Source organism: Macrotis lagotis, chromosome X (assembly GCF_037893015.1).
Source record: "Macrotis lagotis isolate mMagLag1 chromosome X, bilby.v1.9.chrom.fasta, whole genome shotgun sequence".
Lineage (NCBI taxonomy): Eukaryota > Metazoa > Chordata > Mammalia > Peramelemorphia > Peramelidae > Macrotis > Macrotis lagotis.
This window is the reverse complement of record NC_133666.1, coordinates 684,219,486-684,234,954: the sequence shown is the minus strand read 5'-3', so window position 1 is coordinate 684,234,954 and position 15,469 is coordinate 684,219,486. Positions and strand designations below refer to the sequence as shown.

The 15,469-nt window shown below is 47.2% G+C and overlaps 1 protein-coding gene across 8 annotated transcripts in view; it reads right to left on the bottom strand.

Moving 5' to 3' along the window:
* Positions 1 to 15,469, bottom strand: part of ACACB (acetyl-CoA carboxylase beta) — a 119,335-nt gene that overhangs the window by 60,956 nt on the left and 42,910 nt on the right. For all 8 annotated transcript variants that reach the window (XM_074206099.1, XM_074206101.1, XM_074206105.1 and 5 more), the window contains 12 exons: positions 12,280 to 12,389; positions 11,993 to 12,074; positions 11,671 to 11,769; positions 10,480 to 10,589; positions 10,275 to 10,385; positions 8,516 to 8,725; positions 6,978 to 7,148; positions 5,684 to 5,845; positions 5,150 to 5,313; positions 4,322 to 4,472; positions 3,966 to 4,069; positions 1,615 to 1,696 (listed from right to left, as the gene is read on the bottom strand). In XM_074206099.1, the coding sequence (XP_074062200.1) occupies positions 1,615 to 1,696; positions 3,966 to 4,069; positions 4,322 to 4,472; positions 5,150 to 5,313; positions 5,684 to 5,845; positions 6,978 to 7,148; positions 8,516 to 8,725; positions 10,275 to 10,385; positions 10,480 to 10,589; positions 11,671 to 11,769; positions 11,993 to 12,074; positions 12,280 to 12,389 (1,556 nt within the window). The remainder of the gene's footprint in view (positions 1 to 1,614; positions 1,697 to 3,965; positions 4,070 to 4,321; positions 4,473 to 5,149; positions 5,314 to 5,683; positions 5,846 to 6,977; positions 7,149 to 8,515; positions 8,726 to 10,274; positions 10,386 to 10,479; positions 10,590 to 11,670; positions 11,770 to 11,992; positions 12,075 to 12,279; positions 12,390 to 15,469) is intronic.

Here is a 15,469-nt window from a genome sequence, read left to right as displayed (position 1 = left end):
TGAGGAACAAGTTCTTTGGTGGTCAAAGAACTCAAGGTTGGTATGCCGTTTCATTTCAGGAAGCCCCAACCCTCTGCAGGGTACAGTGGCATCAGCAATAGAGTGAGGCTGAGGAGCAGAGGACAAGGCCTCCGGCTCTTGAACCAGCATCACACCACAGCCTCACCCAAATTCTGGTACTTGCTCATTCTGACCTCCTCAGCACCAGAAGCCCAGAATCCCCAGAATGGAAGGGCCTTAGGCACCATCCAGTCTGACCTGCTCCCGAGGCAGAATCCCCAAGAGGCTGCCTTGAGACCCCAGAAATGGTCCCTTCCCATTCCAAATGTATGCTCCCAACATCTCATGACAGCAGAGCTCACATCCTGAGGCAGCCCATTGATTGGACTCTCCAGTTTTCTCATTGTTAGGAAGCTTTTTCCTTTAATAAGAGGGGCAGCTAGGTGGTGTAATGGATAGAGCACTGGCCTTGGGGTCAGGAGGAAGGAAGTTTGAATCCAACCTTGGACACTTGACTCGAACTAACTGTGAGACCTTGGGTAAGTGACTTCACCCTGATGATCTCACAGCCAGGGCCATCTCTAATCATCCTGATCCATAGCTGACCACTGGACCCAGATGACTCTGGAGGAGAAAGTGAGGCTGGTGACTTAGTACCAATTTCCCCACACACACTCAAATCCAGTTCATGTGCTTGTCATGGTATCACTTCCTTGATGTGGTCTTCTTCAAAAATGAAGGACAAACATTACACAGAGCTCTTTGCTATTTCCTCCACCTCATTCCTGGTCCTGGGTTCTAGGACCAAATGAAACAAACTAAATCCTCATCTTTCAAATGCCTGCAGATCCACAGCACATCTCTCTGTCTCTTCTCCAGGCTGACCATCCCTTCTTTCAAGATATACTCATAAGGCAAGGAGCTGGCTCAAAGACTTCACTGACCTGGCCAGGGAGATCCTAAGTACAGGGAGGATCTTCTTTAAAAAAAAAATGGGGGAGGGCGGCTAGGTGGCGCAGTGGATAGAGTACTGGCCTTGGAGTCAGGAGCACCTGAGTTCAAATCCGACCTCAGACACTTAATAATTACCTAGCCATGTGGCCTTGGGCAAGCCACTTAACCCCATTGCCTTGAAAAAAAAATCTAAAAAAAATGGGGGGAACGGAATTGAAGCATTTCAGAGAAGCAGGCTGCAGGTGGAAGAGCTTTGGAAAATATACAGATGGTTGGAACCAAGGATGTTGGGTCTGATACCCTCATGGAAAAGATAAGGGAGTGAACTGAGGAAGGAAGTTGCCAATGCCAACCTCCTTCCACTAGCCCATGCTACATCTGCCTCACATGTTCATCCCCATCTACATGTTCCTTTACAGGATGGGTCCAGATGTAATATGAGAGAGCCGGGCTTTCAGTAGTGGTATCTCCGCTACACCAAAGGACTGGAGAGAGAGCTACTGAGTACTTATACTGAAGAAATATACTCAAAGATGTGGCCTATTCCTATCAGCCAGCCCTTGCGGTTGTGCTTTTAGGTTTCCATGGCAGAATTCAACTTTGGGGCTCACTCCAATACTGGGTAATGGTCTGGGAGGGCAGGAATGGGCTGATCTTTACCTTGAGGATATACTTCACCCCTCCGTAGATCAACTCCACATCCACAATGTTCAACAGAGAATCTGCTGGAAGGACCTGACCCCTGGAAGACAGACAGAGACCATTAAGACAAGGGCCACTCAGCTGGTTTTCCAGATCCTTCAAAATAAATGGGGCCACATCTTGGGCAAGAATTTCATCAGTGGACTTGCTCATTCTATCAGTGCAATTTAGGGGTATCTGCGATGAAGAATACTATCTGCATCCAGAGAAAGAATTGTGGAGTTTGAACAAGACCAAAGACCTTTAATTTTTTAAAAAACTCATTATCTTACTATATAATTTTGCTATGCCTTATACTTTATTTTTCTTCCTTAAGAATGTGATTTCTCTCTCATCACATTCAACTTAGATCAATGTACAACATGGAAGCAATGTAAAGACTAATGAGGGGGGAAGGGAAGCAAGATTAGAGGAAAAAAATGTAAAACTCGAAATAAATAAAATTTTTCTTTGAAAAAGAATTCCCTCAATGTTCTAAAGGGGTCAATGCCACCAATGAGAATTTTGACTGATGCATCTGAGCATGGGGGGGAGGGGTAATTTATCTTCAGGGTGGAAGAAGACTTTTCAGGGACCCCAATTTATCACATTTGCTAAGTTAGCATCGTCCAGACAACATGTTCTGGGAAAGTGAGCACCTGGACTTCTAAGGAACTGACCCAGTGAACTTTGGTTTCCTTATCGTTCAATTATCTTTGAGCTAATAACTAAGGGTACTACAACCATTCTCCTGGTCTTTTGTCTGATGATGACTTAAAAGGAAATAGAAAAGACCAAGAATCCTGTATATGTGGGTGGGCTGGGGAAAGTCCACCTTTTTATCTGTTCCAGCAGCCAGCTCTCACCAATTTATAGCAGTCTGAGGAAATAAAGGAATTTTGAAAGTTTATCTCTCCGTCTTTTTTTGAGGTCCCAGCGATCACCCTCAGTCCTTTGACATCATGCCAAGCAGCCCTTGGCCCTAGAGAACTTTTCCTCAAGAACAGCCAGACTTCTGTTTCATTCACTCAATCACCTGGGCTTTTGGAGAAGCACTAAGAAATGGGAAACCTGTGAAAACGAACAGATCTGGGGGGGTCCAAAGGACGGAGCTTGGCCACCGACTACCCCAATGACTGTGGCTGCTCTGAGACTGTAAGATGGAAACAGTCATCCTGGCACGTCGAGTATTTCCAGCTTCCCTGATTTGCTCTGAGGGAAGAGCTTTGCAAACCACCAAGTGCCAAGAAGCGTGCCCGATCATTAGCTAGCTACCTACCTTTAATTACATCCTATACCCAGGAAAGACACTACATAAACAAGATGGGGTGGGGGGAGAAGACTGTCTACCAGGAGACACCATCCAGGAGACACCATCCAGGGAGAAGGCCTGCCTTAGGGGCCAGTCCCTCCTTTTATGGAGGAGCCCAGACCACTAGGGGGCGGCTGGTTGAATTTACAGAGGAGGGAAACTGAGGCCAGGAGAAGGGGAAAGACCAAGGAGCCACAGTGGCAGGGTGTAAGCCCCAGGTCCGTAACTCCCAAGGCAATGTATTTAGCTAGGTAGATGGACAGATCAATAGATAAGATACATCGATGTAAATGTGGCAATGTATTTATATAGAAAAGCGAGTGGTTATATCCATTTGTTTTTTATGAACACATGGCAATGCATTTATCACATCAATAGCTATTCACACTCATGTTTCTATGTAAACACACATGCACATGCCTCCACACATATTTGTCTATGCAGCCTAGACACAAATCATGTGTGCAGTTATGCGTCTATGCACATCTATTCATGTAAACATTCCTACAAAGACACCAGTACACAGGCACAGATGGAGGAATCTATCCATGTCTCTACACAGCCACATGCACATAGATCTATATACGATTCGTCTATCCCCATATGTCACCAGAAATAGAGATCTATCCATCTATGTAAACCCTTTGCCATCCATGCACACTCATGCACATGCTCACACACACACACACACTCACATGCACACTCACACACATGCTCATACACATTCACTCACTCATGCTCATATACACACATGCACATATGCATTCTCACACATGCTTTCACACAATGCTCATGCAAACGTGTGCACACATAATGCACACATGATTGCACATACACACATGCACACTCACATACACACTGCTCAGACACATACTCACATAACTCGCACATGCACTCACACACACACATGCACAACTCACACACGTGCACACGAGGATGCCCAAGCGCTTCACATTTTGCCCTTGCACACCAGGTAGCGGAGCACTCGGATGGGGTCATGACCACACATGTTTGTTACCTTTCCAGTGAATGCAGGAAGTCAGTCATACAGGTCCTGAACAGAGCGTCTGCTACATTCAAGGCTCCACAGACTACCCCAAGCATGATATCGGGTTTCTCGGCCTAGGAAAGAAGGAATTTTCAGGATGACCGGAGGCCTGTCCCCTCAGCAGGGAGGCTCAGGGGTCCCAGAGCTGGAGAACAAGGAGGGGCCTCGGCAGCCCTGAGTTCGGCCCCTCTGTGGAGGCATCATCGACTCTACCCTACCCCATGAGTGACAGCCTCTGTTTGGAGACCTGCAAGGACTCAGGAGAATCGGCCGAGGTCATGGAGGCCCAGTGGAGGAGGCTCCAAGAGAAGGGGTACATGCCTCACCTGCACTCTCTCTGCAATCAGGTGATCTAACCAGCCAGTGTCGATGTCATTGCTCTGGAAGCTCTCCGTCTCCAGCAGGTTAACGAGGTACTCCACGGTGGTCCTGAAATCTCCCCGGATGGACAGCTCCTTCAGGGCCACCACCATGTTCCTTAGAAACACACATTTCCCAAATCAATACAAAATCTTTTAATATTGGCTTGCTCAGCCTCCCCCACCCCAGGGAGTTTCTTTTTCTTTTTCTTTCTTTTTATTTTTGTGGCAAGGCAATAGGGTTAAGTGACTTGCCTAAGGTCACACAGATAGGAAATTATTATGTGCTTGAGGTCAAATTTGAACTCAGGTCCTCCTGACTCCAGGGCCGGTGCTCTCTCCACTGTGCCATCTAGCTGCCTCTAAGAGAGTTCCTTAACACTTAAAGTGATCAACTCCAGATGCAAGGTAAGAAACCTTAGAATAAGAGACTCTTATGATCCTCCACTTGGAGCCAGGAAGGACCTTGGGGACCCTGAGTTCCACCCCCTCATTTTACTCAACTGAGGCAGACAGAGGTTAAGCACTTTTCCTAGACAGCCATCAAGTGTCTGAGGCAGGATTTGAACTTGGGGCTTCCTGACTCAAGTCTAGCATGTAATCCCTTCAAAAGGCATCTTAAGGCACCCCCTGTCCTTCCTCTCTAATGAAGGAAACTACTCTCCTCTCTCCCACCCAATGTCTACCTCCTAGTCATCTGCCCAAAGCAGATTCTTGAGGAAAAGAAAGGAGGAGAGGGAAGAGGGAAGGGCCACAGGGCTTTGGCGGGGGGGGGGGGGGGGGGGGGGTACTGACGAGACAGCCTCTTCTCGGTTCTCTCCCCAGGAGAAGCAGTGTCCAAATTGGGAATCTGCAAACTCATGCAAGCCCCCGGTAGCCGCCACGCTGAAGTAGCCCCACACGTTCTTGCTGCTGCGGAAATTCAGTTCCTGGACGGTCCCAGAGCTCGGCTTAAAACCCTGGAGATGGAAGAGAACCAAGGAAACTGAGCGAGGTCCGGAGAAAACCGACCGGCACTCCCAGCTGATGCCCCATGGCTGGGCCACACCTATGCTCCTGCCATCCAGGCTCCATATGAAAATGGAGCCCACACGGGGCCAGGCTGGGTAGGCCTCTGGAGAGGCCTGGATTCAGATCCCACCTCCCTGAGACCAACCTGAGCCTCAGTTTCTGTGAAATGCAGGGAAGTGAATACCAGCGCCTGGCCCAAGGGCTGTGACAAGAAGAAGGGGAAAGAGACCCCAGATGTGAACCTCAAGGGAAGGGTGGATGCCCACCAGGCTGCTCCCTCCCCTGGGCCTCAGTTTCCCTGGGTGTTCCCCCCCTTGCCTCATCTGGGTTTTCGCTGGTGATCCGGGCAGCGATCACATGGCCTCTGGGAATAGGTGGACTGATGGGGTTATCAAAGGAGATGGGCGTGACACCCCAGGGCGACTCTCCATACAGGATCCGAATGTCCTTCAGCCTGTTCAGGGGCACCCCCATGGCAATCTGTGTAGGAAGGAGACAGGCTGTCAGATTCATGGCTCGGGCCCCTCCATCTCTGGACCCATGGGAGCCGGTGCCATGCTCTGCCCACAGGCACAGAGACTTGGAAACAGAGGGACCCGAGTTCAAATCCCTCCTCAGACACCAGCTTAGCTGTGTTACCTCAGGAAAATCATTTGACCTCTCTGATGCATCTGGGGGTCTGGGGAGAATCAGAAGGAATTCTCCCAATATCAAAACCAAATGAACACTTTGCAAACCTGTGACTGAGGACAAGGAGGATGAGGATGGGGGACCAAGCACTATCGAGGATACAGGAAAGTCTGAATAAAAGACAGTCTCTGTCCTCAAAGAGCTGGGACCCCAAAACTAGGACATACAAAGCTGAGGAAAATGCTGGACAATTCAGCCAATATGTCTTAGCCCCCCAATACACACAAAGCACCTCGAGAAGGCTGGCGGGGAGGACACCGAGATCAAAATCGGTGACACAATCCCTGCCCCAGAGGAGAAACTGATGGCACAATAGGGGACTCGGGGGCCACAAGAGGCAGATCGCCAGACCAGCTGGGAGGGCAAGGAGAGCCGTACAGACAAGGTGTGACCCAGGGGAAGAATTCTCTAGGCTTTTAAGCTACCCGGGCTCACTCAGGGGGGCATTAATGCCACTCAGATTATTCCTCAAAGAATTCTCCATGGGCAGAACAAGGAAGAGGCTGGCAACATCTCTCCTCCATCTGTTTGTGGACACTGACAATATTGAAGCTTCTATCACTTGTGGGCATTTATTGAGCACCTACTGTATGCTGTGTTACTGAGCTGAGGGTTGGGGGAAGGAATGTTTTTTAAGTATCTACTGTATGCAAGTGTTACAGGGTTGGAGATAAAAGGGGGTTCCTAATCTGATGGGGAAGGGTTCAGCTATGAGTCCAAAGGGAAGGCCACAGCAGCCAAGTAGATGGAAGGCATCTCATTTACTGTTATTTCCATGGATGTTGAGCTACGTGACTGTGCTGATGACTGGAGTGCCAGCTCTACTTCTCCCTCAGTGTCCACAAAGCGGCATTAAACAGAGCAGCCTCTCTGTGGGGGGGGCAGCTCTGCCCACCCCTGACCCACGCAGGAGGACGCTCACCTGTAGCTGAGCGGCCGGCAGGTTGACGTCCGCAATCATCTCTGTGCAGGGGTGCTCCACCTGCAAACGTGGGTTCAGCTCCAAGAAGTGGAAGTGGCCGTCTTCACTGTAGAGATACTCCACGGTGCCCGCGCTCACGTAGCCCACCGTCTTGGCCAAGCGCACCGCACACTGGGATGGGAAAGGACAAGGAGGGAAGCCAGGAGTTCAGGGGTTTCTTTCTGCCCAACAGACCCTGTCAATGCACTCCCATCCCAGAGCCCGGGGTTGAGGATGCAGATGGTGCCCCTCCTCCAGCTCTCAAAAGAGAGAGAGCCCACTAAGACATGAGAGAGAGGTGAGGGAGAAGAAGGCAGCCAAGCAAGGACATGGGCCCTTCCCCTCCCCCTGCCTCAGTTTCCTCATCTGTAAAGAGCTAAAGGTTGGCCTCTAACATCAAATCTATGATCCTACAATGTTTCTAAGTTTGTGTGGAATCCTCGGGACCACAGGAGCCTTGGGCATCTTCTCCATCTTAGCTTCTGGCACAGCAGTGCCTTTCTCCAAAACACAGGGCCATCCACAAATATTCTGATCTCTTTTTTATTGCAGAGGGCAGCCTAATTTGACACAAGCTCAAAATTCCATTTCCTTCAAAAACTAGTTCATTTAGGGAGCTCGAAAAAGAGGAAAGCCAAGATCCAGTCTCCGAGGCTTCATCCAAGAAGGTTCTGAACTCTTCGAGAGACAGGCTTCCTCTTGGGCTCTGCCCAAGCCCAGGGAGGTGGGGGGGCTCTGCTCTGACATAACCTCAGGTGGGTCTCCCCACTTCTTGCTCACCAGGACCCTTGTTTTTTCTTCTTTCCACAGAGACTAAGTTCAGTATGGACATGGCTGAAGCCCTTTGGCAGACTCCCTCTGGGACTTTCACCAATAACTGACCAACCCTTCAGAGAGATGCCAACATTTTCTGGGATTTCCTAGATGCTTAGAATGGTCTTATGATCTTAATCAGTGCTGAGTGCAGGATCCAAACTCCAGTCTTTCTAACTCCAGATCTAGTAAAAAATATGGAATCTTTCCTAGGCTGGGGACCCCCATTGGAAGACTGGCAAAGTCTGTGAGCCCCATTATTCAGAGTTTTAAATTCAGGTTTTAAATAATTCAAAGGAATGCTAAATTCTAGCTAGAGGTTAGTTAAAATAAAGTGGAGTATTTTCTTTTCCTATCCATGTTCACAGACCGCCCCCAGAAATCTATCATGGAGCTCAGGGGAACATGGACCCCAGGTGAAAAGCCTGGCTTTGTCTCTTGCTTTCTGCCAACAGTGTTAAGAGTTATATATTAGACCTTTCACCACATACCAAACAGAGAATATGAGATCTGGAAGGCACTCAACCTCAGTTTACAGTTGGGGAAGCTGGGACACACACAGACCCAGACCCAGAAGCTTGGTGTTCCTACTCCAAGTCCTGGGTTCTTTTTCTAACACAGATGATGTCGCCCAAAGAGGAAGAATGGCCAAAGGGCCTCCCCACCCTGAACTCGGGTGAACCTACCTGCTCCATGTGCTCAAAGACCATGGGCATGGCAATGGTGGCGGGTGCCTCTTCTATAATCTTCTGGTGCCTTCGTTGTATGGAGCAGTCTCTCCCAAAGAGCGACACAGCATTCCCATACTGATCGGCGAGGATCTGGACTTCCAGGTGCCGGGCATGTTGAGCCAGCTTCATGACAAACACTGGGGAGCCAGGGATCTCACTCTGCACCTGAGAGGACAGCAAGGCCACTTAGATGGACTGAGCCAAGCCCTGAGGGGCAGCCTTCCTCACAGAGGAAGGACCTCAGCCCTCCATCACTGGTTTCTATTTTTTTAAAAAAAAATTTCTGATTTAATGCTTATTTTATTTTTTAAAGAACGATTTTATTTATTTTGAGTTTTACAATTTTCCCTTAATCTTGCTTCCCTCCCCCATCCCTCCACGGAAAGCAATTTGTCAGTCTTTACATTGTTTCCATGCTTTACATGATCACTGATTTCTAAGAGAAAGAAGCCAAGAAGTTAAAGTTATATATTTGATATACTCAAGTTTCTTGCCTTTGCAAAGGGTGGAACATGGGTAAGAGGAAGGGAGAGTATTTGGAACAGAAAATAAAAATTTAAAAAAAATGTTAAGGAGAAAAATTTTATAGCTATATAGAGACATATAGACATGTGTGTGTATTTATTTATTTGTTTGTTTGTTTGTTTGTTTGTTTGTTTATTTATTTACTGAGAGAGAGAGAGAGAGAGAGAGAGAGAGAGAGAGAGAGAGAGATGGATAAATAACCCTTAGTAACCCTTCGACTCCCTATCTTAAAACTTAAAACTTAGGAATGCTCCATCTGGGGAGAGGGATCATGGAATCATCTAGACTCGAGGAATAGCAAGCACTAGCATTTCTTTAGGATTTTAAAATTTGCAAAACCCTTTATGAATGTTACCTCATTTGCCTCACAACAACCCCGGGAGGAAAAATAGTTCCATTTTAGAGACCAGGAAATAAGTCTCCCCTCTACGTCTTCCAGAATGTCAGCTGGCTCCTCTCCACTCCTCCACTGAGATGCTCCATCTCCTAATCTGGGGTGTTTTCAACTGCTGGCCAGCCCCCCCACCCCCACCCCCAGGCCTGGAATGTTCCCCTTCCTCATCTCTGACTCCTGGATCTTTCTGAGAGTCTTTTTGTTTTTTAGGATTTTGCAAGGCAAATGGGGTTAAGTGGCTTGCCCAAGGCCACACAGCTAGGTTCTTTCTGAGAGTCTTGAGACATCTTGTCTCTGCGGGCCCTCTTCTCAATTCTACGAAACCCACCCTACACGTGTGTGTGGAACACAGAGATACATCTATATTGACACACAACACACTCATATCCGTGCATGTGTGCATGCGCCTTGTACACACGCATATGCGTGCATATGGCAGGTGTGTGCATCAGGTGTGTATGTGTGCCTAGGTGTGTGTAGAAACACAGGCAGACAGTGGGTATCAATGAACTATATGACTATCTCACATGTTCTATTATGGGTGGGTACACATGTGTATAGATGGGCACAAATCATCTCCCTTCCCTTGGCCTCAGTTTCCCCAGCTGTAAAATGAAAGGGTGATAAGGCAGCCTGCCAACCTAAAACCTATAAGCCTCCAGATACACACAGATCATCAGGGCCTCCTAAACGGGGTTTCAGAAAGTTGGGGAGGTAGAGTCCCAAGGGCTTGAGGACACTTGCTAGTATAATACCAAGGGTCAGCATAGGCATCCAAAGGAGACAGGGTCTTACTTGTCTGAAGAGGTTGGGGAAATCCTCGGCACTCTCAGCTTTTCGGATTCCTTTGCCTCCACCACCTTCAGAAGCTTTGATCATCACTGGGAACCCAATTTTTTCTGCCGCCTGAAAACAGAGAGCCAAAGGGTTCCCTTGAAAAGTAAGGCAAGGGGCCCGGAGGCCCCTGGGCTGAGTTGTGGGGCCAGGGGTCCAGGTTTACCTGTAAACCTTCCTCGACGTCCTTTACACAGCCCCTGTTGTACGTTTCTGGAGGGACACTGATTCTCTTCATCTGCTGAAGGTCCTCTTCCTGCCATTCCACCACGAGACCTAGAGGCCAACAGCAGAGGAAAGCTTGATGAGCATTGAAAAAATGGGAAGAATCTCCATGTTCTGGGCAGGAGGGGCTTCTGCTCCCAGGGCCAGGGAGGTCTGGGTCAAGGTCTGACACATCCATGCAGGCCTCACTGTGAGGATAATCAATCACTTAGCCAGAAAAACCATAAATGATTGAGAGCCTATGACTTAGCCCTGACTTTGTTTCTTTTTTTTTTTAGTTTTTTTTTTTGCAAGGCAAACGGGGTTAAGTGCCTTGCCCAAGGCCACACAGCTAGGTAATTATTAAGTGTCTGAGACTGGATTTGAACCCAGGTACTCCTGACTCCAAGGCCAGTGCTTTATCCACTACGCCACCTAGCTGCCCCTTGACTTTGTTTCTTTTTGAAAACCTCATTCAATTCATAAAAAGTACTTTTTAAAGCATGGAATCCTACGAATTTAGAAAACCAGGCTATGACATATTAAGTGGATGAGAGACGGTCAAAGGTGAGAGGCCCAGCTTCACACCATCCCCAAATCTGGCTCCACAGCCTGGAGCCTCCTCCCTCCACTGTACACATCCAGCTCCCTCACAATCCAGCAGAGCAGCAGCCTCTGCCCTTGTGCCTCCAGGGTTGAATAAGGCTTGATAAGCATTCACCTTACAACAAGTAATGGAGGAAAGAAGGCAAACAGGATTATATCATTTTACAGATGAAGCAGTAAACTGGTGGTTGGTGGCCTACATTGGGGATGGATTGGTGTTCAAACCCACAAATCTTGGCCTTGTCTCCAGAGCTGCTGCAGCCCCAAGACTCATGCTTGTTGAGGGGATTGGGTTCCCATCAGTCCCCACATCAGGAATGCCAGTGGACACAGCCAAAGCCACCATCCAAGAAGCCACAACTGGCAGAAGGCAGGGAGGGCTTTCCCCTAGACAACTACATGGGAGGAGGGGCAGGGGGCTTCCTCCTCCCTGGGACCACCATCTCCAATAGTCACCATCCAACTAAATCTGCCCCAGGTCCCACTCTGAGAGGTTTCTTCTGCCCCCCGAACCACAATGGTGGATAACAAGAGAGTCTGATCTTACCACTTCCACTCCATGGCAGTGTAGGGATCTGCAGGGTCTGGGCCACTATGGTTGAAGCCACCTTATCTCCTAGGGCCCACATAGCATCACTGGGAGGGCCTTATGAGGAAGAAAAGAAAGAAAGTGAGATTAGTAAATACCCTCTCTGGGCTGGGCACCACACCTAAGTTTTGTACAAATAAGATCTCATTGGAGCTTTGCAAACCCTAGAGCTTTCTCTGGCGCCATCATTTAATGCCACTGCTGGGGCTACCAACCTCCTTGAAAAGGGGGATCTCTGCTTAAAACCAGTTCCCAGTACCAGCCTGAAAGGAGACCTCACCTAAAAAAGCAATGCCGTGTTTCTGGAGCAGTTCTGGTAGTTTGGGGTTTTCTGAGGCATGGCCCCACCCAGCCCACACAGCCTGAAAACAGAAATAAAAGATTTTAGTTCCTTGCCATTCATCAAAGGAAGCCATGACCTCTTTGCCCAGCACCAGCATCCCTTGGGTTTCCAAGCCTGGCCAAAATTGACTTGCTGCTCCATGGAGAAGAATCGTGAAAGCAATGACCTCTCAAGGGATGCTGAGGTTTTGGGGCCTGTCCTAAGCCCACTCCCCTTTCCATCACCTGCACAGGAAGCCGCTTGGAGATATCCACTATCAGTTCTACGTTGGCATAATTGTTATTGTTGGGTCCTCCAGGAACAGGGACATAGTGGTCCGCCATCTTGATGTACTCTGTCATTCAAGAGGAAAGAATGCAAACCCAGTTACTGAGGAGCAGAAGGCAGGACCGCAAATCACCAAGGGGACTGATTCCAACCAGAAGAAATCAAGTCCCCTGCGCAGGGACAGTCCACAACTGGAGCACACGTATGGGGTTGTTTTAGGGACTCCATTTTACAAAGAAAGCCGAAAAATGGGAAAAGACTGGGTGAAGGGCCTGAGGAGGGTCAGCCGGGGGGGCCAAGAGAATTGTCTCCAGAGGCAGCTAGGTGGCACAGCAGATAGAGCACTGGCCCTGGAGTCAGGAGGACCTGAGTTCAAATCTGAGCTTGGATACTTAATAATTACCTAGCTTAACCCCATTTGCCTTGCAAAAACCTAAAAAAATTATAATTGTCTCTGGGGGGCTAGAAAGTCTACATTGTGAAAATGGGGCTGATTTTAATTTGGGGACTTCCAGCAAAAAGAAACAGGGAAAGGGGACAAAGGAGAGCTGTGATGTAAAGAAGATGATCTGCGTCCTTCTTATGTTGTCTTTGGCTAGGTCCTAGCTCCCTCTCTGGACCTCAGTTTTCTCTTCTGTAAAACAAAAGAATTGTGCTAGATGGTGACAAAGGTTCCTTCCAGTCTAGGTATTTCAGGGGGTCTAAGTTACAAAGAGGTAATGGTGGCTCAAGCTGAAGAATTAAGTACCTGTCTCAGCTACCTGAGAACAAAGGAGGAATCTTGGGGAGGCAGGGGCTTCCCCACCCTGGAATTAAGCCCTCCAATCTCTGTGCAAGCATTTCTTTTTTGTTTTTTTTTGTTTGGTTTTTTTGCAAGGTAAATGGGGTTAAGTGGCTTGCCCAAGGCCACACGGCTAGGTAATTATTAAGTGTCTGAGGCTGGATTTGAACTCAGATACTCCTGACTCCAGGGCCGGTGCTTTATCCACTGTGCCACCTAGCCACCCCCATTTCTTCTTTTTTAATAGTTGCTTTTGTTTGGTTTTTTTGGCAAGGCAAATGGGATTAAGTGATTTTCCCAAGGTCACCTAGCTAAGTGAATGTTAAATGTCTGAGATTTGAAGTCCCGATTCCAGGAAAGGTATTATAACTACTGCACCACCTGGCTGCCTGGACTGGAAAACTTCTTAGAGAATGGGGAGACAGGATTTCTGTTCTGGAGAACAGCCAGGCTAGGGAACCCCAGAGAGCTCTGGAATTCTCCAACACTATCTCAGGTTAAGGAAAAGAACTGACTAGAGTCAGAGACCACTGAATCAGAGGACCTCTGGTATGGACAGGCTCCCTTCCATAAGCTTTTTTGGTTACATTAAATTAAAAAAGCTTCTGCACAAATAAAAATGCAATCAATGCAATCAAGATTAGCAGGAATGCAGAAAGCTGGGAAACAATTTTCATAGCTAGTGTTTCTGATAAAAGACTCATTTCTAAAATATATAGAGAACTGAGTCAAATTTATAAGAATACAACTCATCCCCCAATTGATAAATGATCAAAGAACATGAAAAGATAGTTTTCAGATGAAGAAACCAATGCTATCTATAGTCATATGAAAAAAATGCTCTAAATCATTATTGGTTAGAGAAATGCCGATTAAAACAACTCTGAGGTACCACCCTCATACCTATCAGATTGGTTATTATGACAGAAAAATAAATGATAAATATTGAAGTGGGTGTGAGAAAACTGGGATCCTAATTCATTGTTAGTGGAGTTGTGAACTGATCCAACCTTTTGGGAGAGTAATTTGGAACTCTGCCCAAAAAACATTAAAACTGTGCATATCGGGGCAGCTAGGTGGCGTAGTGGATAAAGCACCAGCCCTGGAGTCAGGAGTACCTGGGTTCAAATCTGATCTCAGACACTTAATAATTACCTAGCCGTGTGGCCTTGGGCAAGCCACTTAACCCCGTTTACCTTGCAAAAAACCTCCAAAGCTGTGCATATCCTTTGATCTAGCAAAAGCACAACCAGATCTGTATCCCAAAGAGATCATAAAAAGGGGGAAAGACGCCTACGTAAAAAAAAATTTATTGCAACTCTTTTTGTGATGGTGGCAAAGAATTGAAGTTGAGGGAATGCCCTTCAATTGGGGAATGACTCAATAAATTGTGGCATATGAATCTGATGGAACACTATTGTTCTATAAGAAATCATGAGGGACAGGACTTCAGAAAAGCCCGAAAAGACTGGCATGAACTGATGCAGAGTGAGATGAACAGAACCAGAAGATCATTCCACACCCTAACAACAACATGGGGTGATGATCAACCAGGATGGACTGGTTCATTTCAGCAGAACAACAATCAAAAACAATTACAGGGGACTCGCAATGGAAAATATCACCCATATCCAGAGAAGGAACTATGGCGTTTAGATGAAGACCAAAACTTATTCTCTTCAATTTGTAAAAGTTGACTTGGGTATTAGGTCATTGTTTTTTCTCTCTAATGTTTTCTTTCTTCTATTTGGATCTGATTCTTCTCTCACAACATGCTCAATATCGATTTTTGCTTAGTATGGTTATCAATTTAGAACTTAGATTGTTTTCTTTCTAGAAGGCGGAGGGGAGGGAGGAAAAAGTATGAAACTCAAAACCTCGCAAAAAAAAAGATTGGTTTAAAACTATTATCGCATGTAGTTGGGAAAATAAATGAATATTTTTTTGGTTTTAGGTTTTTCAAGGCAAACGGGGTTAAGTGGCTTGCCCAAGGCCACACGGCTAGGTGATTAAGTGTCTGAGGCTGGATTTGAACTCAGGTCCTCCTGCCTCCAGGGCCGGTGCTCTATCCACTGAGCCACCTAGCCGCCCAGAAAATAAATTAATACTAAAAACAACAACGACGACCACAACAACACTTGACAGAAGCCAGGAGGTGAAAAGACCCGGAGCTGGCCTGAGTAGGGAAACGGAACCCAAGCCAAGAGACCATTCATGCCTCACCTGTTTTATCAGATGAGACTGTCTACAAAATACTTTCTGAACCTTAAAGTGATATATAAAGGGAGCCTTGTATTATTATTTTTTGAAAGCAATTGAGGTGAAGGGACTTACCCAAGGTCATATAGTAAGGAAGTATTATCAAG